This window comes from Hemicordylus capensis, chromosome 4 (genome assembly GCF_027244095.1).
Source record: "Hemicordylus capensis ecotype Gifberg chromosome 4, rHemCap1.1.pri, whole genome shotgun sequence".
NCBI classification, from domain to species: Eukaryota; Metazoa; Chordata; class Lepidosauria; order Squamata; family Cordylidae; genus Hemicordylus; species Hemicordylus capensis.
In genome coordinates, this window is record NC_069660.1 from 3,683,826 (window position 1) to 3,708,034 (window position 24,209).

Sequence of the window (24,209 nt, forward strand, 5' to 3'; positions counted from 1 at the left end):
CTGAAGGGGCTACAGGTAATTTTAATAATAATAATAATAATAATAATAATAATAATAATAATAATAATAATAATATGTCACTGTACACATATTCAGATATGTGACTTGTATGTGACCTTCAGACTTGTATTTTTCAGCTGATATTATGGTAAAGTTATCTGAAAGATGGGTGTCAGATGTTTGGACAGGGGGTGCAATTTCAATGCTTGCCCTAGGCGCTATTTTCCCTAGATACGCCTCTGATCATGTTCCTGTCACGGAGGCCACTCCTTTCTCTTCCCACTTCCCTTTCCACTACCTGCTGCCACTGCTGCCCCTGTTGCTGCCACACTGTGGGAGTGGGAGCAGCAGCAGCAGCAACAACAACAACACGGAAGCTGCACAAGAGGCTCTGTGGAGGCTTCCTTCCTCCCTTGAATGCTGAAAGAGCCGCATCCCAGGTACCAGGGACCCTGGGAAATGTAGTTCTCCAGGACTTTGCATGGACGTTGACCACTACAAACTACACGTCCGGGGTTTCTTGCTCCTGGGATGCTGTCAGGGTTAAGTATTTTTGGACAACTGCCTCTGAGAAGGGAGAACTGGGAACATTGGCAGCAATGCTCTTAAAAGGAAGCACCCCTGGCTCCCCTTCCGTGGTAGTTCCAAGAGAGTGGGTGTTGAATAAGGAACTGGAGAAAGACTCTCTCAGCTCAAATGTGGGGGGAGGTCTGGAGTAAAAAATGGGGGCCAAATTTGACTTCCTTCTCCCCATAGCTTACATTGTTTTGCTGCTGCCCAATTTCATGACAAGTGTGCTCCTCACGAGGTCCAGCAGCTGGTAGATGCCATTCCCCCACCCCCAGGAAACACAGGAATGACAATAGCATCATTCTGAGGGGGTTTCTGTTAAAAAATGTCAGCCACCAGGAAGACCACTGCCCCCCCAGTAAAGCCCTCCCCATTTCCTATTCCCCCTGGGAAATTGCTGAATCCCCCCATTTTTCCATCCACAAATGGGGGAGGGAAACTGGAACAAGGGCGCCTTTTGCCAGGGACTGATGTTGGTCATCTTCATGACACTCAGCACTGGGAACTTCAGCAGGCCCCTGGGCACTTTCCAGGCTAGCTGCTCAACAGCAGCAAAATGCTTCCATTCAGCAATTTGCATTCAAAATGTAAACTGCAGGGGGAGCAGTCTGGCAGAAACTAACAACCCCCCAAAACAGCGACTTCCTTATGCCGGATATACGATGCCCTAACTCTATATCGGAGTGATGAAATTTGAAACAAGACATTGGCAATGTGAACAGCACACTGCTGTCTGCGTAGGGACTGCGGCGACACGACACAGGAAGTGTGGAAGCACACTTCCAAGATCTGACGTGACACCATTGCAGGGTCCAGTCTGGAAAGCGCCCTGGCTTGGTCCTAGGAAGTGCAGGCATCTCATGATGGTGACCCTTCCCACCTGTGCTAGCCAAGGAGTTGAACTGTGTTTTTCTGGCATTTCAACAGGGAATGATTTTGCTCTCCTTGTGAGAGAGAAGGGGACTCCCGGTTGGACACGCTCTGCCTGGTTGCAAGCCCGGAGGAATGCCCCAACAAGAATGAAGAGTCTACATCTCTCTTGTCCTGTCTTTTCCTCACTTGATTTAACCCTTTGTCTCAGGTCTGGGAGCAAGTGAGGCAGAATTTGCACCGGTTGCAAACTGGGAGCACTGCATTCTCCAATAGCGGGGGGAGGGGGGCTGTGAATGTCTGAGTCCATAGGTAGTTCTAGGTAAGATTGCAGGGGGGGGCTTTCAGGTTTGCCATTATAAGCCCCCCCAATTTTGAATTGGGGGGCCAATATTACTCTTGAATGGCTGGATGTTGTTTAGCTGTGTTAAGCTGCTGGCGGGGAGGCAATGGGAGGCAGCATGGGGTTGAAATACCCTTCTGAGGGCCAGCGTGATCAGTGAGCAGGACCTGGTGGTCGAAATTTCTTGGATCGTACCGGCTGTCAGTGGGAGATCTCAGCTCTCCAGAGCTGCAGGCCTCACTAACCTTGGGTCCCCAGATGCGGATGGACAACAACCCCCTTTGACCATTGTGGCTGGGGAATGGATGATGGGAGTTGTAGCCCTGCAAGATCTGAGGTCCCAATGCTGGGAACCCCTGAGCTAGCTGCATGTGTAGTGAGGGGGGTTCTCGTTGGCGGGGGGATCATTCGAACACACAACTCTCCACCTGCAGCCTGAAGTACAGTCCAGCAAAGCCATTTTACCTTTTGGTTCAGCTACTGCAAACTGGCACGGAGAGGGAAAGCAGTAGTTGACTACACCCTGGTCGTTCAGGAAGATTCTCTGTCCCACACTGGGGCAGCACAATTCAGGTGCTTTTGTAGTTTTGAGTGATGGGTGATGGTTTTTGGTCTTGGTGCCTCCCTTCACAATAAGCATTTCTGCTTTCTCAACAGCCGGGGGCATTTCTGCTCTGTAACACTTTGCATAGGAACATGGGAAGCTGGCGAGAAGCGGACTCTTCTGCCAAGTTAGACCACTGGTCCATCTAGCTCAGTATTGCCTACACAGAGTGGCAGCTGCTTCTCCACAGTTGCAGGCAGGGCTCTCTCTCTCTCTCTCTCCCCCCTATCTGGAGATGCTGTCAAGGAGGGAAGGTGGACCCAGATGCTCTTCCACTGAGCTATGGCCCCATCCCCTAAGGGGAATCTCTGACAGTGCTCACACATGGAGTCTCCCATTCAAATGCAAACCAGGGTGGACTCTGCTTAGCAAAGAGGACAATTCGTGCTTGCTACCCCAAGACTAGCTCTCCTCTCCATTATAAACAGCTGCTTTATACTGAGCCAGACTATTGGTCCATCTGTTTCAGTATTGCCTACACTGATTGGTAGCAGTCAAAGGCCACCGTGGCTGGGGAGGAGGGGAGCTCTTGTCCAACCACATCTGCAGACACAGAAGGCTGTGAACCCCTGAGCGAGATTCAGTGGCTTTCCTGCTGCTGCTCAAGGGGATGTGGGCGGTTTGAGTCCTACCCGCACCCCTGCGCGTTGGGAAGCAGCCGTGAGGAGGCTGCACTGCAGGGCAGCGGTGTGGGCCAGCAAGGGCTCCCTGCACAGAGTTGTGTGATGTGCCGCCCAATGAACTGTGCACTGAGCAACTCCATGCACGGAGCCTTCACCACTGAACGTGGCTGCCCTGCAGCACAGCCGCCTTGCAGAGTTTGTGTGCAGAGCTTCAAGCGGTGCTCAAGCTGCCTGCAACCTCATGCGCAGGACATAAGCCTGCATTTCCCAGTGCACATTGCCAAAGCATCCATCAAACATCTATTTCAGACCCCTGCAAGGAAGGGGTCAACCCAACCACGGGGTCTGAAGGGCCCTTAACTATAAACCCCCTCACTGAAATCAATCAAATACAAATGATCATGTCGCCTCTATATAGCTTCTCCTCCATCATAAACTGGTGGTTTAGTGGCTTTAACATGAAAATACTACAGCCAAAGCCAGGAGAAGTGCAGAGGAGAGGCCGTCAGTGCAGAGGAGAGGCCTTTCAAACCACTGGAGAATAAAAGCATCTCTGGGTGCTTTATCAAGGGGAAGAGGAACATCAAAGAATGGGGCGGGGGGGAGATACCGTCCCTTCTGCCTGCTGCAGAGCTACCAAGCCTTTAAATAAGGCTAATCTAATATTTCTCATTCAAAAAGCAGCACCAGTTATTCACTCCAGGAAATGTAGAACAGAAAGAAAGTTTTAATAAGTTGAAATGACAGCTGAATGACATCCCATGGACCAGATCCAGTTAAAATTAAGCTCTTGTAAATCTCATAGATTCCTATGGGAGAGTGGAGCATTGCTGTGGCTATTTTACTGCCCATATACTGAAGCAACAACATGTACAAGAGAGGAATGAGAAAGCAAAATTTCAGACTGGGATATGGTCCCAAGCACACTGACTCGAAAGCAAGTTCCCTCCAAACCAGTGGGCCTTCCTTTGAGTAAGTGAGTTCCAGATCGCACCCAAGTCCACTGCCAAAGCAGCAGATGCACTGACTTCCCTTGTTTCATGCAGCAAAGGAATGTGGAGTCCTCTTCATTTTTCTAAGCCATAGAATTTGTAGATGGATAGAACAGAATCCCGTGTTTGGTGGGAGAGAAGCCCCCTCTTTGGACTTCTCTCAAGCTGAGTCACATGGTCTCAACCTGAATAGGCGAGGTCACAGTTGACTTGAGCATAATCCTGCAAGTTAAAAGGGGCAAAGAGAGAAATGGTCAGAATCCATATCTAGACGGAGGGTGGATGGGCAAGTTTCCAGCATATCATATGCAGCATTTCCTTTCTGGAGCTCCCAGGCTTAAATGTAGGGGCCACCTTACCAATCCAAGGGGATGCTTCACAGCAGATGCCTCTGGGAAAGCAGAAGTTTTGCTTCCCTGTAGTAGATACAGGGATCTACTACACTTGACATGGATTTAACCCCAGCCATGTGCTATACAATGGAAAAGGAAAGGAAAGATTGTGCCACCGAGGCAGTGTCGGCTCCTGGCAACCACAGAGCCATAGAATACAGGATGCCTTCCTCCCCACCCAGTATAAGATGATGCCTTTGCCGTTGTCACTGAAGTGAGCATCCTCCTCCAGCACCTGCCTCTATCACTGCTGCCCAATATAGTTGACTACGAATATATATTTACTAGGCACACGCAGGGAAGCACACCAGCGGGGATTCGAACTCACAGCCTCTTGCTCTCTGACTGAGCTGCTTCCCTGCTATGCCACCACAGCTGATGCTATGCACTGTAAAAACCCCAAAAGTTCTGGTCCATAGCTACAACAGAAAAGGGAAGGTGCCCAGCACCAGGATGAGGGTTGTGAAGATGGGGTTGGATTTGGGGCAGGGTGGGGATTGGGAAGCAGCTTTCCAGAAGAAGGGAACGGAAGGAGGAAAAGGAAGCAGCTGATCCAGATCCTCACCTCATGAATCTCAATCTCAGGACTGACGTACTGGACATTGCTCATCTTGGGAAGAGAAAATCCGACACCCAGGTTGGCTGGAAAAGAAAGTACCACTGCAGTCAACATCTCCACCTCTCCACTGGCGTATCAGAGAGTAGCAGGGTCTCTTCTTCACCCACGGTGACTACCAGCCCCTCGATTCATACCACACCACTGCCTGCATTTTCCCCAGCAAGCCCCATTCCGGCTTCCCAACCCCTTTGCAAATCTGAACAGATCATTCCACGGCAGATAGCAATAGCAATAGCACTTACATTTATATACTGCTTTATAGCCGGAGCTCTCTAAGCAGTTTACAATGATTTAGCATATGTAGCAGATGCCACAAGGATGCCAGTGGTGTCAAGCATTCCAATTAGTTCATGCTCCTTACCATTCAGGTGAGGCAGGAAGGCCTCCTCAAGCACTGAAGCCACCACTCTTCTCAAATCGGAGACCTGCCAAAAGAGAGGCAGCAGTGGGGGCATGGTTCTTCTCCCCACTGAATCCCACACAGCAGGCAGCATTCCCAGCTCTGGGTCCCCAGATGGGGTGGGACTTCAACACCCATCCTCACCAGACTCCATGGCAAGAAGGCCTTTGTCTCTGGGAACGTGGGGGGTTGTAGTCCAGCAACATCCAGGGCCCAAGTTTGGGAATCCTTGCCATAAGCCAGCAAGGGAACTGTTTGGCCCCTGAGAGCAAGCAGGTGTACAGCTCACTCACAGGAGGAAACAAACTGCTCAGCACGTATGCCACGATCTGTAGCATAAATGGATGTTTGAATTGAAAGAGGTCTTGATGTTCTTCTAGTCCAATCCCCTGCTCAGAGCAGGAAATGTTGCTTTTCCATGTTGATCATGGTAAAGAGCAACACGGGAAATCCCAAATTAACGGGTGAAAGAGAAGAGACCAAAAGATCAACAAATAGATCAGGGACCAGGAGAATAGCCATGGTTTTCTAACCCCAGTGCAAAAATCACATTTTGGCTATTGAGGGTAGGTATCCCGAAGAGTCTGCAAGTGTGAGAATGTTATCAACGGCTCTTCCACTAGATGTGCAGAATAAGAGGTAATTAAATCAGTTATGAACCATGTTGTGTAAGCAATGTGTAATGGTGATTTGGCTTTGTAAAAACTACATATTCACTTCTGTGCAAAAGGATCACAAACACACCATGCCAGCATGTGTGCAGGGGGGAATATCTGCAGAAATAAAGGGAGCGGCTTTTGCACACTGCTCATCCTCCCATTCCGACACTAGGGATCACAATGCCTCCCATTGAGCATAAGCAGGATAAGGGCATCTCCTCTGCACATTTGGGGCTTGCAGAGAGAAGGGAACGCAAGAGATGCCTACCTGAGTTATTTCTATACTGGAAGACTCTACCTCCAAACCAATCGCTCTGCAAGAGAAACCAGGTCACCACTTGTTAGGATACACAACGTCCTCAGCTTCCGTGCTCAGTACAAATGAGAACAACTGATTCTTGCCCCCAAAGCCTACATGATGTGAAGTGGGGGGCAAGCCTATACAAGGGTCAGGACTGCTCCTCCTTTGGCCCTGCCCTGATGCCTTGGAAGGCAGACACACTCATTGGGGCCTGCCTGCTGGCCTTTTTCACCTCTACCCTGCACCCGTCTCCTAACAAGTCTTGCAAAGAGAAGCAGGGAGAGGCGTCTGGAAGGCTGACCACCCATCCCTTGGCTAGGGCCAGCCTGGTCGCACAAGCAATCCAAGCGCCTGCTGGGCAGCAATATCTTAGGGGCTCCAAAATGAAGCCATACGCCACGTGGACAGGGATCTGGACTCCTTTCAGGGCTGCAGTGAGTGAGGGGACATTGTGATGCTCTCGCACAACTGCCGCTCGCTTCGGCGTGGTTTGCGTGCAAAACCTCTCCGTGAATTCTGCCCTCAGTCTATATCCTTTGCCCACACAGCTCTACCTGACAAATGGCCAGCCTGCAGGCAGGGTGGGGTAGGGTTGGAGAGAGAGGAGCCAATGGTGCTCCGGGAAAGGAGCGGCAACTCTGCCTCCTTTGGCACTTCCCCCCTGCCCCACCCCCCCTCCTGGGCGCTTTCCAGATTAACCCCTACAACGTATCTGCGGAGTGTGCTTCCACACTTCCTGTGTTGTGACACCGCAGCCCCTACGCTGTCAGCAGGGTGCCGCTCACACTCCCGATGCCTTGTTTCGGATTGTATCGCTGCAATTTAGCCCTATAATCTTGTAAATGTATCTCAGGAAAGTAGCTGTATTTTTCCATTTTAGGAGGCTTGCTCTATGTTTTGTGTGTTGCAATGTCGTGCTGTGCGGACGGTTCAAATCACAGTGTGGCGATTCGTTGATCTCTATGGAGCCCCTTTTCCATTCAGAGGCACCTGGCTAGGACTCCCTCACAGGCAGTTGCCGGCCCTGGCTGGCCCCTCTCCCTTCCCCGGCTCTCTGACACAACGCTCCCCTTCCCGCCAGGGGGCTGGCGTGGGGGTCCTCTCTTCCCCCAGGAGATTGGGGGGGGGGTCCTTGCAAATCTCACTGCTGCTTCTGCTGCCCAGCCACATTTGCCTTTTTTTGCCGAGCGAGAAACAGGGAAACTGGGGGGGGGGGAGGAGACTGGAGCAGTTTCACAGTATTATTATTATTTTTCCACCGGGGTTCTCTTGTGCATTCCCCTTTTCATTTGTTACTTTGGCCAAAGACTCATACTAGTGCAGCTGAGCAGATTTCTGAAGCCAACCCTTCCTCGTGCATGTTTACTGAAGAGGAAGCCCATTGAACTAAATCATTTCCGTCTGTGCAATCCCACTTGCTTAGGCAAAGAGCAGGGAGAGAGAACAGTTACTAACTTAAAAAGAAGTCCATTGAACTGAATCATTTTCTTCTGTGCAATCCCACAGCCCTCACCAGAGGAGCGCTCCCCTCCCGCCCGCCTCCTCCCTCTTTCTCACTTATTTATTTATTTATTTATTTATTTATTTATTTATTTATTTATTTCTCTGGAGGCGCACCAGTTCCTGTCTTCCCCCCTTCCTGGCTCGCCACAGGAGTCCCTTTCACTCCCCCACCAATAAGGAGTTCCCTTGCTTTGTCACCCCAAAGGATCTCCTCACGCCCCTCACTTCCCCTCCTTTAAAAAAAAATTACAGGGTATCACTTGTGCAAAACTGCAATAATGCACGACACAGTTAGATTTTTGTTTTGGAACTGCGCTCCCCCCTGCTGGTGGATTTGCACAAGGCAGCCGAGAAAATTTTAAAAAGAAAGAAAGGTCGTCACATTGCCCCCCACCCCACGATTCCATTGGCTCAAATGCAGCAGGAGGAGCAGCAGATAAATGTGTTTCAAAGAAAAAATGGACACCTCCTGCCGGGAAAACACATTGCAATGGACAGATTATATGAATGGCCACCAGCCTATAACAAAGCATTGAACAACTCTAAACTCTCGGTTTGAAACCGCTGCACTATTCAGTTGCAATTTGCAATGCTTTAACCGGTGCAAATCTTGTAGTCTGGAAAACGCCCTGGGTGGTTTCCAGACAGCAAGCCTTACAAAGCAAAAAGTGGTGTAAACTGCGATGTTTTGTGTGCCCAATTCAACCCACAGATGAAATTTGTTGTAAGATACAGCTATTTGCGGCAAATACCGCTATTTTTTTGCAACGCTGATGCAACTTTATAGGGCTGTAAGGCAGAAATAAACTCAAAAAGGTGGCACTGGTAACACGAATGGCACCTTGCTTACAGCGCAGGGACTGTGGTGTCACAACACAGGCAATACAGAAGCACACTTGAGGGCTACGTCATGACACTGTGGTAGTGTGCAATCTGGGAAGCTCCCTGACTCTGCATCCTGCTCCGCATGGCATGTTATGTTTTACTTATTATTTATATTGACTGATGAAAGAGCAGGAGGTGAAGCCACCAGTCTCTGGGCCTGAGATTTATGATGCCCACGGGCATCGTTTCGAGCCCCCTTGATGGGACAGCCTCAACACCTTGGCTGCAGCAGTGCCCTGCTGCACTAAGACGGCCCTCGTTTTCTGCCCGCCCTCCCCTCACTTTGCCTTCTGGCAAGATGTGGGTCCCTTTGAGTCACGTTCAAGTGTCTCGGAGCGTTCCCGCAGAGCCTCCCTTCTCACCCTCCCCTGCCTGTACTCGAACGAAATGTCACTCACCCTTGCAAGCCCACAGAGACTTGAAGGCTTGTCACTGTAACGACCATCTTGAGACTCAAACTCAGGTCCTGCAAATGAAGACAGCAAGGTTTGGGTCCCAGTGGGAGGAGGGCCCAGGCAGGGGCTCCACCTTCTCAATGCCTCCATGGAAGGGAACCGTTGTCCATAGCAGCTTGGGGGGTCTGCACAATGCAGGGAGAGCCATCATGTGCAGAAGGAGCCTCCAGACATGGACACAGCCCAGACGGCTGCAGGTGCACACCTAGATGTGTGTCTGCACTGGGCACTCGTTTAGGCTCCACGGAGAGGGGCCTGGAACATGACGGGGCTGGATGGAGGCTTTGACAGCTGGCTTCCAAGCTGAGCCAGCCATCCGTTGCTTCTAGAGGCAGGTCGGGCAGGCAGCAAAACACAGAGAAACCACGCAGGGCGTAGGCGCAGAATGGCTTTACTCACCACTCCGAAGGTGGCGAGGACCTGGGTCTGAGATGAAGCTCCCGATGCACCCACTAGCAGCTGGATGGCGGGGCTGAGTGTCACGACAGCTTCACCCTCTTGAAAGTGAAGGATGGGAGACCGGCTCAGGACCACATTGAGTCCCACAAACACATCCTGGGGGTACCGTTTGGCAATCTGCAGTGGGATGGAGGGAACAGGAAGAAGAGAGTCGGTGGCTTGCCCTGCCTTGGCCCACTGGATACCCACAGCTGCCTTCAATCCGTCTAGCCTCACGGCCCAAACTGCCATTCCCTGGCCTCCTCTGACCTCCTCTGAGGGCCTTTCCAAGGTTTTTCTCAGGCTTTCTGCCTGCAATCCATTTAGCTGGGGGTGCAGCAGACTCAACCTGTGACTTTCTACATGCCAATAAGGGATTCTGCCACTATTGTGGATCTGAATGCCACCACCCCCACCACCCCACATTTTAATGCCCTGTTTGGAGGTCAAAATGGGAGACATCCATTAAGGGGGACAAAATTCATCAGAGATTCGGAGTGAGAGACAAAAATTCAGAATTTCAGGGCTGGGGGCTTTCTGCGACTGAGTTTTGCCGGTGGTGGAGATGGGACTTCTGTGTTTCCTTTCTTAGGTTTCATGCCACCTCAGCCGCAGCCCTTAAGTGCTGATCATCTCCCCAGTGACCAGGTACCACTTTCCTTCCCAGAATGCATCTAAGAATGATGCTACATTATGAAGTAAGGTCATTTCCTCTGCCCTGAAGGTTTAAAAAAATGGCAGCTCCCTGTGAGCCAAAAGAGGCCATCTTCTAATTCTCATGTAGAACGCGTAGGAAGGGACCCCACATCATGAGATAGCAGTGCTCCCAACCCAGGAAGAAACCCTGTGGGGAGCCACTGCCAGTCAGTGAAGAGGTTACTGAGCGAGACAGACCAATGGCCTGACTCAGAAAAAGGCAGCCTCCTATATTGGCTTCCTCATTTTTCACCTGGAGATGCCACAATACTTGAAGCTAGCTTTGCATCCTCTATCAATTAATCACTGCTGCGCTCCCCAAGATCAATCCTCAGATTATGGAGGAAACAGTAGGGGGTTCCTTAATGAATTCCACAGCCCCATTGACTCCCCCCACCTTCCATTTTAGCCAAATTATGTCCCCTCGTGGCCTTCTGAAAACTAAGCTAAGCTAACGGGGGGAGGGATCCCTAAAAGTGGGGAGGCCAGGCCTCCACAGGCCCAACTGTAATTTGAGCACTGCTCTCACCGGGCATCACTTACCGAGGGTATGGCAGTTTCGAACATGGATCTGGTGAGACGGTAGCCTCCGGAGCCCTGTAAAGAGGAGCAAAGGGACATTCTCAGGGCTGGGCCTCGGGGCGGGGGGTGCTCTTCCATTTGCCTTCCAAATGCCTCTTTTACCCTGAGTGTCCACAACCATCAGGAGTAGCTTTGCCAATTCACTTGCAAAGGGTCAAGTCAGAGGCTGCTCTGAAGATAAGTCCCAGTCACTCGTGGTGGGGTGGTGGGGAGCCCCGCTTGCTCTGTATGCGTGGTGGCAGTGGTGGGAACAGCCTTGACTCTAGACGTACTGTGCCGTTGGTGGTGAAGAGTCTCTGTGGGCCCCACAGCCTCTCAGTGGGGCAGGCTCTCTTAAGAACGACAAGTCCCAGAGCTCACCAGTTCCTGCTGGCTTACACCAGACCCAGAAAAAATGATGAACTGCAGGTTGGGGATTGTCTCTACTCTGCCCAGCCCTGCTGCTGTCCTTTGCCACAGAAACGTTGGACGTTGGCATTGGACAGGGCCTCAGAGGTCTTCTAATCCAACCCCCTGCTGAGGGCTGGGATCTGCTGTAGCATCCCTGACGGAGGCTTGCCCAGCCTCCACTCCAAAGCTTCCAGCAAAGGGGATCCCACCTCTGCATGAGGCAGAGCCTCTTCCACTCTGAAAGGCCCTTGCAGTTGGGAAATCCCTCCAGATGTCCACCCTGAGCCTGCTTCCTTGTCGGTTCCACCCACTGGTTCTAATCCTGCCCTCAGGAGCAACAGAGGACAAGTCCACTCCTCCTTCTATGGGGCAGCCCTTCCAGGGTTTGAAGACGGCTCTCATAACCTGCTGTTCTGCAGGGCTCAGCCTAGCCAGCTCTTCAACTGTTCTTCATCAGACCTGATCTCCCCATGTGAGGTGCAGTGGCCTAGACACATTGATGGAGCTAGTGTGTCCTCCTGTCCCCAAGCATGAAACTTCTTCCAGCTCCGAAGTGAGTTGTCCCCCACCAAGCAGAGTTGGAAGGTAAATACATGAGATGCAACGGGAGCAAGGAGACAGAGAGAAATCGCTCATGCCTCACCACACAGGTGCTGCATCAGTCCAATCGGACACATCCCGCCTTAACTGGCAAGTGCATACACTCGGGCACTTCTTCAGCCAGCCTAGATTCCAAGCCACAAGCAAACTGCAGACTGTGCTGAATTTTCATGGGGTTTCTTTATCTCAGCAAAAGGTGCCATTCGGGATGCATGAACCCTTCTCCAAAAGAGCACTTTGCCAAGAGAAGGGGGAACATTATGCTACAGATTAGGGATGTGCACAAAACTAGTTTGCCCAATTCTGTTTGAATTCGAACTGGGTATGAACCAGGAGAGGGAGGTTCGGGTTGGTTTATCTAAAATCCTCCCCCCCCGCCGGTTCAGTTTGAATTGGAACTGGTCTGAACCTGTTCAAACCTCCCAAAGTGGATGAGGTGGTAGTTGGCACCCATGGGTGCCTACCACCCAACCCCCAAAGCAATCAGACACTTGTATGATTTTTTACAATTTTTTTCCTCATAGGGCATAATGGGACTCAAACCAGCCCATTATTTCCTATAGTGTATCACCCATGGGTTCCAACTACCACCCAAACCCCGAAGCAATTGGACACTCCTACAATTTTTAATGAATTTTTGAAATATTTTAATTAATTATTTTTCTCATAGGGTATAATGGAACTCGAACCAGCCCATTATCCACTATGTGTAGCACCTAGGGGCACAAAAGTGGGGTGGGTGGTGGGCACCCAATTGTGACTATAACCCACCAAACCCCAAGGCAATCAGACACTCCTGAATTATTGGTGAATTTTTAAATATCTCCCTGTTGTCATGGACAATCTCCCCGTTGTCATGGATGGACCACCATCTAGTTACTTCGGACTTACAGCCACTTCCCATCTCCACAGGGGTGAGGAGCCTATTAGAATGGTCCGCCTGAAGAGGTTATTGGATCCAGTAGGATTCTAAGAAGCCTTGGAGGGATTTAATGTTGGCTCTGCCAGTGATCCTGTTGATGCCCTGGTTGAGAATTGGAACAACTTCTCACCAGAGCAGTAGACACAATTGCTCCTAAGCATCCCCTCCGACCTGGCCCCTTGGTATACGGAAGGTCTATGGGGGCTGAAGCAGCGAGGTAGGCGGTAAGGTAGGCGGCTGGAGCACAAGTGGAGAAAGACTCGACTTGAATCCGACAGATTATGTCATAGAGCACATTTAAAGATCTATGCTCAGGCAATACGTGTGGCAAAGAGGCGGTTCTTTTCTGCCCGTATTGCTGCTGCGAACTCGCATCCAGCGGAGTTGTTCTGGGTTGTGAGGGGACTAGTATCTGCCCACACTCCCTTGAACCAGAATTTAAAATCATCAGTTATCTGCTGTGATGTGTTTAAAGAATTTTTCTCAGATAAAATCTCTCGGATTCGGGCCAACTTAGATGGAAACTCCACAATTAATTCAATGTCTGAATTGGAGGTGTCTGACAACTCCTCTTATGTGATTCGGCTGGATCGGTTTCAGTCTGTGACTCCTGAGGATGTGGACAAGCTGCTTGGAGTGGTGAGGCCTACCACTTGTTCTCTTGACCCTTGTCCAACATGGCTTGTTCAGTATAGTAGGGAGGTTGTTGTAGACAGCTGATGGAAATCATAAATGCTTCTCTGAGGGAGGGCAGGATGCCCCCTTGTCTCAGGGAGGCAATCATTAGACCTCTTTTTTAAAAGCCTGCATTAGATCCCTCAGAGTTGAGCAACTATAGGCCTGTCTCCAACCTCCCATGGCTGGGCAAAGTAATTGAGAGGGTGGTGGCCTCTCAGCTCCAGGCTGTCTTGGAGGAAACTGATTATCTAGACCCATTTCAAACAGGCTTCCGGGCAGGCTATAGGGTGGAGACTGTCTTGGTCGACCTGATGGATGATCTCCAATTGGGAATTGACAGAGGAAGTGTGACTCTGTTGGTCCTTTTGGATCTCTCAGCAGCTTTCGATACTATCGACCATAGTATCCTTCTGGAATGTCTGAGGGTGCTGGGGGTGGGAGGCACTGTTTTACAGTGGTTCTGCTCCTACCTCTCGGACAGATTCCAGATGGTGTCGATTGGAGATTGTTGCTCTTTGAAATCTGATCTTAAGTATGGTGTCCCTCAAGGCTCCATACTCTCTCCAATACTTTTCAACATGAAACCGCTAGGAGAGATCATCAGGGGATTTGGAGCGGGATGTTATCAGTACGCTGATGACACCCAGATCTATTTCTCCATGCCATCTTCTTCAGAAGATGGCATATCTTCCCTGAATGCCTGCCTGGAGGCAGTAATGGGCTGGATGAGGGAGAATAAACTGAAGCTGAATCCAGATAAGACGGAGGTACTTATTGTGTGGGGTCAGAACTCCAGAGACCATTTTGACCTACCTGTTCTAGATGGGGTCACACTTCCCCAAAAGGAACAGATTCGCAGCCTGGGAGTACTTCTGGATCCACACCTCTCCCTGGTTTCTCAGGTTGAGGCGGTGGCCAGGGATGCTTTCTATCAGCTTTGGCTGATACGTCAGCTGCGTCCATTTCTCGAGATCAATGACCTCAAAACAGTGGTACATTTGTTGGTAACCTCTAGAATAGACTTCTGTAATGCGCTCTACTTGGTGCTGCCTTTGTACATAGTCCAGAAACTTCAGTTGGTTCAGAATGTGGCAGCCAGATTGGTCTCATCTCGGAGAGACCACATTACTCCCTCCCTTGCTGATGGAGCTACACTGGCTGCCAATAGGTTTCCGGGCAGAATACAAACTGCTAGTTATAACTTATAAAGCCCTAAATGGTTTAGGCCCTGGGTATTTAAGAGAACGTCTTCTTTGTTATGTGCCCCACCGCCCACTGAGGTCACATGAGGAGGTCCGTCTCCAGTTACCACCAGCTTGTCTGGTGGCCTCATGGAGACGGGCCTTCTCGATTGCTGCCACGAGATTGTGGAATGCACTCCCTGCTGAGATGCGATCCTCCCCATCCCTGATTATTTTTAAAAAACAACTGAAGACCCACCTCTTCACCCAAACTTTTTCAGCTTTTTAAATTTGTAGGTTTTAATTTTATACTGTTTTTAAATTGTTAAACTGTTTTAACCTTTTATATTTGTTTTAATGTCATTGTTAACTGCCCAGAGATGAAAGTTTGGGTGAGGTATAAGTTAAATAAATAGATAAATAATAAAATAAAATAAAAAGTATTTTTGAATTCCTCATAGGGAATAATGAGGATTCCAGCAAATGTATCACTTCATGTCAGGGGGAAAGGGGTGGCCTAGAGTGGATTGTGGTGGGTGGTAGTGCCCAATGGAGGCAAGTAAGCTACCAAAATTATTTCAAAGGAATTGGGCAAAGGGCTGGTTTTTAAGTGATTTTTGAAGTTTACGCATATTTAAGGATTTTCTCCATAGGGAAGAATGGAGTTCTCAGCAGCCCCGTAACTGCACCTGGGGGGCACTGGGGTGGCCCCGATCGAGTGGTGGTGTAGTGCACAGAGGGTGTCAACCACCCCCATGGGTGGCTAACCCAACCAGGGCAGCAGAGCTACCAACCGCCCCACAGCAACCCTGAAAATGCTGCCACCTATTACCGTTCTGCATCAGCAGCCGTATATTGCTGAGGTTGATGGCTGTGAACAGGCGGATGGGTGAGGTTCGGTTTGGGGTTGGCTTGGCTTGGAGCTGGCTGCATTTGCTACACACCAGGAGAGACAAACAATTGGTTCAGAGAACCCCCCCTCGTTACTGACCGACTGGACTCCAATGTTAAGGTTCAGGGCTCCCGACTGTCCCAGGGTGGCAAAATAGTTGTTGAAGAAGTCCTCCGAGAGGCCCATGTTCACCATGGAGTTATCAGAAACTGTCGCTTGGGGTGGCAGTGAGAAACTGGGCCCGGTGCTGGCATCTTCAATGTGTTTCCCCATCATTTTGAAGTCATTCTGTTGGGATGGGGCGGGGGAGAAGAAGAAGAAGAGTCATTTGTATGTTGGACCAAGTCATGGACCCTGAGAGAGGCCATGCAGGTCCCTTGCTGCCAGAGTTCCACAAGAGCAGAGCCCCAAAAGCCAGCAGTCCCAACAGCGCTTCCCTGAATCCCAAAGCCTCTCTGAGTGCTGGAGGTGGTGGCACCTGGGCAACTCTCGCTCGGGAAAGTGGGGCGTGTGCGGCCTGAAGGAGCCCAATGCTGACGTCAAACCTGCCACTGTACTGCCCACACCTGCCTTCCTGGATCAGACCAAAGGCTCCTCTAGTGCAGGGAGATCCCCAGGATAGTGTTGGACTACAACTCCCACCATCCCCAGTCACCCTGGACTTAGGGGGTGATGGGAGTTGTAGTCCAACAACATCCAGGACTCAAGGGTGGGAACCCCTGCCCTACTGGCTTAGAAAGCTGGTTTAAAGAGATGCCTTAGAGAGGAGAGCTGCTTTTGTGGTAGCAAGCATGGCATGTTTCCTTAGCTAAGCAGGGTCTGCTCTGGTGGCATTTGAATGGGAGACCACATGTGAGCAGCACTGTCAGAGATTCCCCTCAGGGGATGAGGCTGCTCTGGGAAGAGCAGAAGGTTCCAGGTTCCCTCCTGGGCAGCATCTCCAAGATAGGGCTGAGAGAGATTCCTGCCTGCAACCTTGGAGAAGATGCTGCCAGTCTGTGAAGACAATTCTGAGCTAGATAGACCAACGGTCTGACTCTGTATGTGGCAGCTGCCTATGTTCCTATGTACTTCTAGGCCACACACCCCTGGCTGCTGCTCTCCTCTGCCCCTCAGTATCTTTCTGTGGTCCCTCAGCAACCTTCTTGCTGCCTCTTGGCATCCATCCACAGCTTTTGTTGCTGCTGTGAACCATCCACACCATCTGAGGAATCCTATTGCACATACAAGCAGATGTGTAGTGGTCACCATGGTTGCTGTATGCATAGAAGCGAAACCTTCTGGGAAGTTCTCCTGCACAAGCCCCACGGAAAAAATTGGGAGATGTGCCAAAGTGCAGCAATACTCTTGCACAGCCCCCACTCCTTTCAATGGGGCTGGCACATGAGAACGTCCAGGAGGATCATGACGCATAGTTTTCTCACACACACACACACACACACACACACACACACACACACACACACAAATTAAATCCCTGTGCGGATACCTTCACGATTCTGCCTGTGTTCTTTATTCATTTATACTAGGCATATGTGGTAATTATGAAAACATCAGGGTGCAATCGACTGGACGGTTCTCCAATGCAAACCCCGTTTGTTATGGGGCTTGCCCAGGAGATCTTCCAAATGGAGGGCCTCAGGGCTGGTGGAGGCAGCAAGAGGGCAGCCCGCAAAAGGCGCCGAGGCCACGGAAGCAGCCGCTGGGAGGCTCCATCCCCCGTCCCAGAGCAGCCTCGGGGGTTCAGCTGCCCCAAGGCCCTAAACAGCCCAGCCCAGAGATTCAAAAGACAGCCCTGGACTCCTTTGAGATGTCCCTGGTGAATGTGAACAACATTTTTTCATCCCAGTGCTAATCACAGCCCAGACTCACAGATAAAGGCATGTCGATGTATTCACTGGTGATGACTGGTGGATCCAGCATGGAGTACTGCAGGTTGGACATGGAGTTGATGGGATTCACGCCTGTGGTGGGGTGGGGAAGAGGAGGAGAGATCTCAGAAGCCGGGCAGCCTTGGGTCCTGCCGAGACCTCTGCACAAAGTTTTCAATTGGCATTTCTAAACCAGTCTGATCCCTATTCAGTCTGATTTATAAAGTACTTTCCCATCAAAGTCCAGTAGCACCAAGTGTGGCGGGGGATGATGGGAGTTGTAGTGCAACAACAGCAGGAGAGCTTCAGACTAGCCACTCCCGCGCCTGCTTATTCCTGTCTGTCTCAACTGGCCGTGCCTCTCCACGATCTTTCGGAGGCCCACCTGGAAGCAGCGCACAGGTGCCGTGGCGGAAGATCCGGACTGCTTTTTCCATTCCAGTCAGGAGCGGCTCAACCCAACAAGCCTGGAAAGCACCAAAGGAGGTGCAGCTGCTGCCTCTGCTTCCTGACGGCAGCTCAGGTTGCTCCTCTCTCTCCTGGCCCACCCAAGAGCCACGCTGCCGGCAGGCTGCCCATTCATCAGATAGAGCTCTGTGGTTAACCACACAGCTCTACCTGATGAATGGCCAGCCTGTCTGTGTACTTCTCGGAGGGGGTTGGGAACTCTTCTTGTGAATTCTGGGAACCTCCAGGGAAACAACAGTTCCCACGAGGCTCCCTGAGGAGCCCCATGGGGAACAGACTGAAGTGCAAATAGGACCTCAGAGAGTCAATCACTCATCAGCACCTGGACCAAACAGCCCTATTTCCACTGAAGTATTGCAAAGCTGCTATACTTAAAACACACACACACACAAAACCTCAGTGTCTAACTTCTGAAAATAGCCACTCATGCACACACACAACCCTCGGGCAATTTTCCGAAATGGCTAAGCATGATTGATCTATACCAGGTGGGCACCCCAGATGGCTTGACTTGACTCAACTGGACTCCTGGTTCTTTTTGAAGAATGTGAGAGGTGTACTCTGCTCTTGACTCAGCAGATGCTGAGGCCTGCTCCTCCTCCACCACCACCGCCTCCTCCTTTAACGCCCTCCAAAGTATATTTAACTTTGCCATGGACAATGGCCAAGGAAGGACTCTCCCAAACAATATGGCTCTGTGCAAAGCAAACACTGACATTTGACTCCTGAGCATACAGAGGAGGCATTTCCTCCTCCAGGCTGCGGAAGGTGCATATCTTTCATTAAGAGCCACAAAAACGTCACAAAGAACAGTGAGCAAACTCTCAAGTGTTCCCCAGAACCCTGTTCCAGGCTGAATATTGAGCCTGAACAAAGCAGGGGAGAGAGAATTTGGGCATGATGATCTTGGAACCCCCAAACCCCAAGTGACTATGACAGTTTTAAGGCAAAGTGCAGGATGTGTTAGGTTCTAGCCACCGCTTATATCTGGAAGGCTTCTTAGTTTTTAGATTTTATTTATAATTATTAATTTAAGAGAGTGTCTCCTTTGTCATGAACCCTGCTACCTGTTATGATCTTCTGGAGAGGTCCAGTTACAGTTGCCACCAGCTCATTTGGGGGCGACCCAGAACTGGGCTTTCTCTGTGGCTGCCCAAGGGCTTTTGGGATATGCTCCCTGCTGAAATAAGAGCATCTCCATCTCTGCTTGTTTTTAGGAAGACCCTCAAGACTACAACAACAACAACAATTTATATACAGCTTTTCAACAAATGTTTCCAAAGTGGTTTACACAGAGAAACAACAAACAAACAAATAAAATGGCTCCCTGTCCCCAAAGGGCTCACAATCTAAAAAGAAACATAAGTTAGACGCCAGCAACAGTCACTGGAGATACTGTGCTAGGGGAGGATAAAGCCAATTGCTCTCCCCCTGCTAAATAAAGAGAATCACCACGTTAAAAAGGTGTCGCTTTGCCCAGTTAGCAGGGGTTAACTCTATTGTTCTTGCAGGCTTTTAATCAGAATTAATTTTAATAATTTTAATAATTTGCTTTAATAACTGTTTTAAGCTGTTGTTATTGTATCATGTATTTTAATCTGTGCTGACTTTTAAATATTTTAAATTTTGTTCACCGCCTACATATCAGGCAGTATGAAATTATGACTAAATAAATAAATAAATAAATAAGGCTGCTAGCTTTTTAATATTATTAATTTTTAATTATTCTATATTTTATCAGTTGTATTAATGTTGTAAGCCACCTTGAGTAACAGTATACTGGAGGGGTGGAGTATACATATTTGAAATAAAGTGAATAAATAAATTAGGCAAACCTAATCCATTAGATCAGAGGTTCTCAAACCTTGGTCTCCAGAAGTTAGGGCAGTTCACACGATCAAGAATAGGGTAGGAGAAGCTGTGGCAGAGAAATTACTTATCCTCTATAAGTAATTGTACAAGAAGCCAACTTTAATTGAGAAACAATAGTTTGATATTTTTTTACTAACTAAAACATAGGCCAAGAAAACAATAAGCAGACTAACAACAGTCTCTTGTGCAGAGAGAGGGAGAACCTCTCAGTTTGAATTAATGACAGCAAGTGACAGCAAGCTGACCAACAAGCAGTGGCTGCATTCACACATTACGGGGAACCAGAGTTGCAGGGAGCTGCAGTTTCCTGACCATTATGCCCAAACACATGCAACTCCAGTCCCATCCATTGCATGACCCTAGGTTTCACTTAGGAGACTCAGTTTGAACCCTCGGTTTGTAGTGAGTTTTGCTGCTCAAAACGGAGGGTCCATGGAGCCTCCATTCTGTTCGAATGCAGCTCTGGAGTCTGCATTCGGCCGGACTAGAGTTGAAGGAGGAAGCTCCTCTTCCCACTGTCCCTCCATGACTGGCTGTGCAGGCTGCCCTTCAAGCAAGAAGGAAGCCTGCACAGCCAGTTCCCCCGCCTCTCTGCAGTCTCACTGATTGAGGGGAGGAGAGCGGGCAGGGAGCAAAACCACGGGTCCATTGGTGTGATGTGTGGATGAGGCCTGTGACCAAGCCAGGACATAGACACATTCAAACACAGACAAGCATGCCCCACACAAAGAACTGAGACAATGTCCATGGCAAGAATCCCAACAGAAGCCTCCCACCCTAGTTCGGGAGCTGTGTGCACTCCTGAAAGTGGATCGTCTGTCAGTTAAAACCAAAGTCAGAGGCACCATGATCCATGATCCCCTGCTAAGCAGCAGCGAGGTCCAAGAGCTTTTGGTCCTACCCCATTCAGCAGCTGAGCAGGTCCTTTAATTTGTCCGTCTGGTGTTAATTGGGGCTTGTTTTTAACAGAATTGTATTAATTTTATGTGGTTTTATTAGTTGTCTTGTCTTGTGAGCTGTCCTGAGCAGTATGGATCTTGCAATGACCCAGTGGGGGCCGAGATCTCTGTGGGTGGATGAGCTCCGCCCGTGTTTTGAATGCCATCAACCTGGCATTCAAAACACAAAAAAGAAAGCTTTCTCCCCCTTTTGGTTCCCTCCCAATGTTCACCTGGGATGTTAAAAGCAACTACTGGGGGGTTCGCAGATGTGTTGAAAGTGGGAGGGGCCCATGCTTGGCCTCACTTGAATGGAGGCATTCTCTGAGCTCAGCCAGGCAGCAGCCCAGGGCATTCTGTGATCACAGCCCAAAGGGGGAAGGGGTGGAGAGGGGGAAGGGAAAGGAATTTCCCAGCAGCAGAAGCAGGCAAATAGTCTTCATTTAGCAGCATGGATCATTTGTTAATGGACAGCTGTTACTTCACTGTGCAGTAAGGAATGGTCTGGTTAAAGCAAATGAGATGATAAAAAGGCAGAGAAAGGCCGGCTTTTTAACGGCCGCCAAGTTGTGTGGATAAGGAGTCCCCAACTCTGGGTCTCAGATGTTACTGGACTACAACTCCCATCATCCCCAGCTACAATGGCATCCAGCCACCCCTGTGCTAGATCTATCTATCTATCTATCTATCTATCTATCTATCTATCTATCTATCTATCTATCATATTTGTATACAACCCTAAACTCATGTCTCTGGGCAGCTTACAATAAAACAACACAGATTAAAAGCAAAACAATTTAAAACAATAATAGATTCTGTAAATCTAATTAAAAGCCTGAGTGAATAAATATGTCTTTTAAAAGCTGTCGGGGATGAGGAAGCTCTTATTTTGACAGGAAGCGCATTCCAAAGTGTCAGGGCGGTAATGGAGAAGGCCTGTCCCTGAGTAGCCACCAGATGAGCTGGTGGGCAGCGGGGACATATCATTAATAATAATAATAATAATAATAATAATAATAATAATAATAATTCAATTTCTATACTGCCCTTCCAAAAATGGCTCAGGACGGTTTACACAGAGAAATAATAAGTAAATAAGATGGATCTCTGTCCCCAAAGGGGTCACAATCTAAAAAGAAACAGAAGATAGACACCAGCAACAGTCACTGGAGGTATTGTGCTGTGGGTGGATAGGAACAGGTATTCTCCCCCTGCTAAATAAAAGAGAATCACCACAATAAAAGGTGCCTCTTTGCAAAGTTAGCAGAGAGAATGGAGAAGGTGTTCTCGTAAATACCCTCGACCTAAGTTGTTTAAGTTATTACCATTACTTTGTATTTTGCCCAGAAACATTGTGGTAGCCAGTGTAATTCTTTTCATATAGGTGTAATACGGTCTCTTCGAAATGACCCGGAGACCAACCTGGCTGCTGCAGTTTCCAGACTACGGACAAAGGCAGCCCTACACAGAGCGCATTGCAGTAGTCAAGTCTGGAGGCTACCAGCAGGACTAAACAGCCAACTAAAGCAGGCCTGTTTTAAGCTCCGGCATGTCCACAACTTGGAGGTGAAACTTACCAACCAAAGTGCCCAGCTTGGCATTCAGCCCCAAGAACACGTTGGAGATACTCAAACACATCTGCACAAAGAGGTAGAAAGAGAGGGGGTCAGTGTGGGGGGCTGTGGGCTGTCTGGGTCAGCCAGAAACCCTTTGTCATGCCAGCAACATTGTGCAACACAACACCTCGGGAGGATTCCATAAAGCGATCTGTGCGGAGCTAACGGATCAGTCCCTTTTTCAATGAAAAGTCTGACTGGGTGGCCAGTTGACTCATTCCAAGTCTGGGATCCTTAACATCACAGCATCTCTGTGCATTTGTTTTTATTGATTGATTCGATTTCTATACCGCCCTTCCAAGAATGGCTCAGGGCAGTTTACACAGAGAAATAATAAGTAAATAAGATGGCTCCCTGTCCTCAAAGGGCTCACAACCTAAAAAGCAACATCAGATAGACACCAGCAACAGTCACTGGAGGGATGTTGTGCTGGGGGTGGAGAGGGCCAGTTACTCTCCCCCTGCTCAATAAAGAGAATCCCCACGTTAAAAGGTGCCTCTTTGCCAGGTTAGCAGGTGCCTCTTTGCTAAGTTGTGGAGCACTTGCTCCACAAATGCCAGTTATCATGTGAACAGGAGACACATGTATGGCAGCCTCTGGGGCTCAAGAAGGCTCTCTCAGAGGGATGCCAAGGAAACAGCAGAGGAGCAGGGAGCCCCAGGAGGCCTCTCTCCGCCACCTTTCCTTTCTTAGCAGTAAAGGGCTACCAGGCCTGGGAGTGAGAGGTGCAGGGGCCAGGCCAGGAACTTTCCAGCCAGTGGCGGCTCGGATTCCGCCAGTCCACCCGCCACCACAGCCCCCTAGCCACACCCCCTACATCTGACATCAGACACAGGGGACAAGGTTTTGCTTGCAAACAGAGCCATGCCCCCTGTTTCCAAGCAAATTCCAGCCAGCGTTGTGTTCGCAGCATGGCCGGCAGTGGCTCTCCCTGCTTTAAAAGGTAGGGAGAGGCGTTCCTGGCCAGGCTGGGAAGCCAGCGCTGGCTAAGCTCCTCAAAAATGGAGCCGCATGACTCCGTTTTTGAGCAGCTTAGCCAGTGTGGGTTTCCCAGCCTGTCTGGGAACGCCTCTCCCTGCTTTTTAAAGCAGGGAGAGCCACTGCCAGCCATGCTGCGAACACAACGCTGGCCGGAATTTGCTCGGAAATGGGGGGCACAGCCCCATTTGTGAGCAAAACTTCACCCCCTGTGTGTGACGCCGGCATGGCCGGGGCGGAAGGCGCGGCCCCTGAGCACGGCGGCCTGGGTTCTATGAACCCATCCGTGCAATGGTGGCTCCACCCCTGCAGGTGGCCTCCCTGCAGCAGCAAGTGCCTAAAGTTGACTGCATTAAAGTGCTCCTTTTTTGGACACACTCAATGTGCAGTAACTACAAATTGTCAGGGGCAACAGTGAATAATGCCATGGGATGTCTGAATGGCACTTTCTGCAGCCTTCATGGCGTCGCTGTAAACGATCCTCTCATATGGAAACCCTCCCCACACAACCGAAGTGTAGCTCGGCTGTGCTCAGTTGCCATGTGGAAATGCTCCAGGTGCTCTTGATGCAGCCTCTCCCAGGTTGTTTGTTCTCCTGTTCACCAAGGCAAGGGGTGGACGACAGCACTGCAGTGTCGCTTGTGAGTGGCTCAGGCTGCAAGGCCCAGACCTTTGGGTGCCAAAGAGGAGAGGAGCATCGACTGAGCAAAGGAAACTTTTCTGTGCTACCTTACCTTGTCGAGCAAGACGGCATGGAGGTGCTTCTTGATCGGGCTCAGCCAGCCAAGCAAGCTGTGGAAACAGAGGAAACAGGAATAAGGTCAACTGTTAAAGCACCTTCAGGTTTTCGGGAATTCATGCAGCATTGAGG

General features: G+C 49.8%; 1 protein-coding gene across 3 annotated transcripts in view; it reads right to left on the reverse strand.

Moving 5' to 3' along the window:
- Window positions 1-3,717: 3,717 nt before the first annotated feature.
- The window catches only part of BPIFB2 (BPI fold containing family B member 2), a 37,983-nt gene continuing 17,491 nt past the window's right edge, over window positions 3,718-24,209 (reverse strand). For all 3 annotated transcript variants that reach the window (XM_053248263.1, XM_053248262.1, XM_053248261.1), the window contains 11 exons: window positions 24,073-24,130; window positions 22,322-22,382; window positions 17,468-17,559; window positions 15,695-15,883; window positions 10,894-10,947; window positions 9,616-9,792; window positions 9,160-9,227; window positions 6,341-6,386; window positions 5,375-5,438; window positions 4,960-5,036; window positions 3,718-4,224 (listed from right to left, as the gene is read on the reverse strand). In XM_053248263.1, coding sequence (XP_053104238.1) covers window positions 4,183-4,224; window positions 4,960-5,036; window positions 5,375-5,438; window positions 6,341-6,386; window positions 9,160-9,227; window positions 9,616-9,792; window positions 10,894-10,947; window positions 15,695-15,883; window positions 17,468-17,559; window positions 22,322-22,382; window positions 24,073-24,130 — 928 coding nt within the window. In that variant the 3' untranslated portion in view covers window positions 3,718-4,182. The remainder of the gene's footprint in view (window positions 4,225-4,959; window positions 5,037-5,374; window positions 5,439-6,340; window positions 6,387-9,159; window positions 9,228-9,615; window positions 9,793-10,893; window positions 10,948-15,694; window positions 15,884-17,467; window positions 17,560-22,321; window positions 22,383-24,072; window positions 24,131-24,209) is intronic.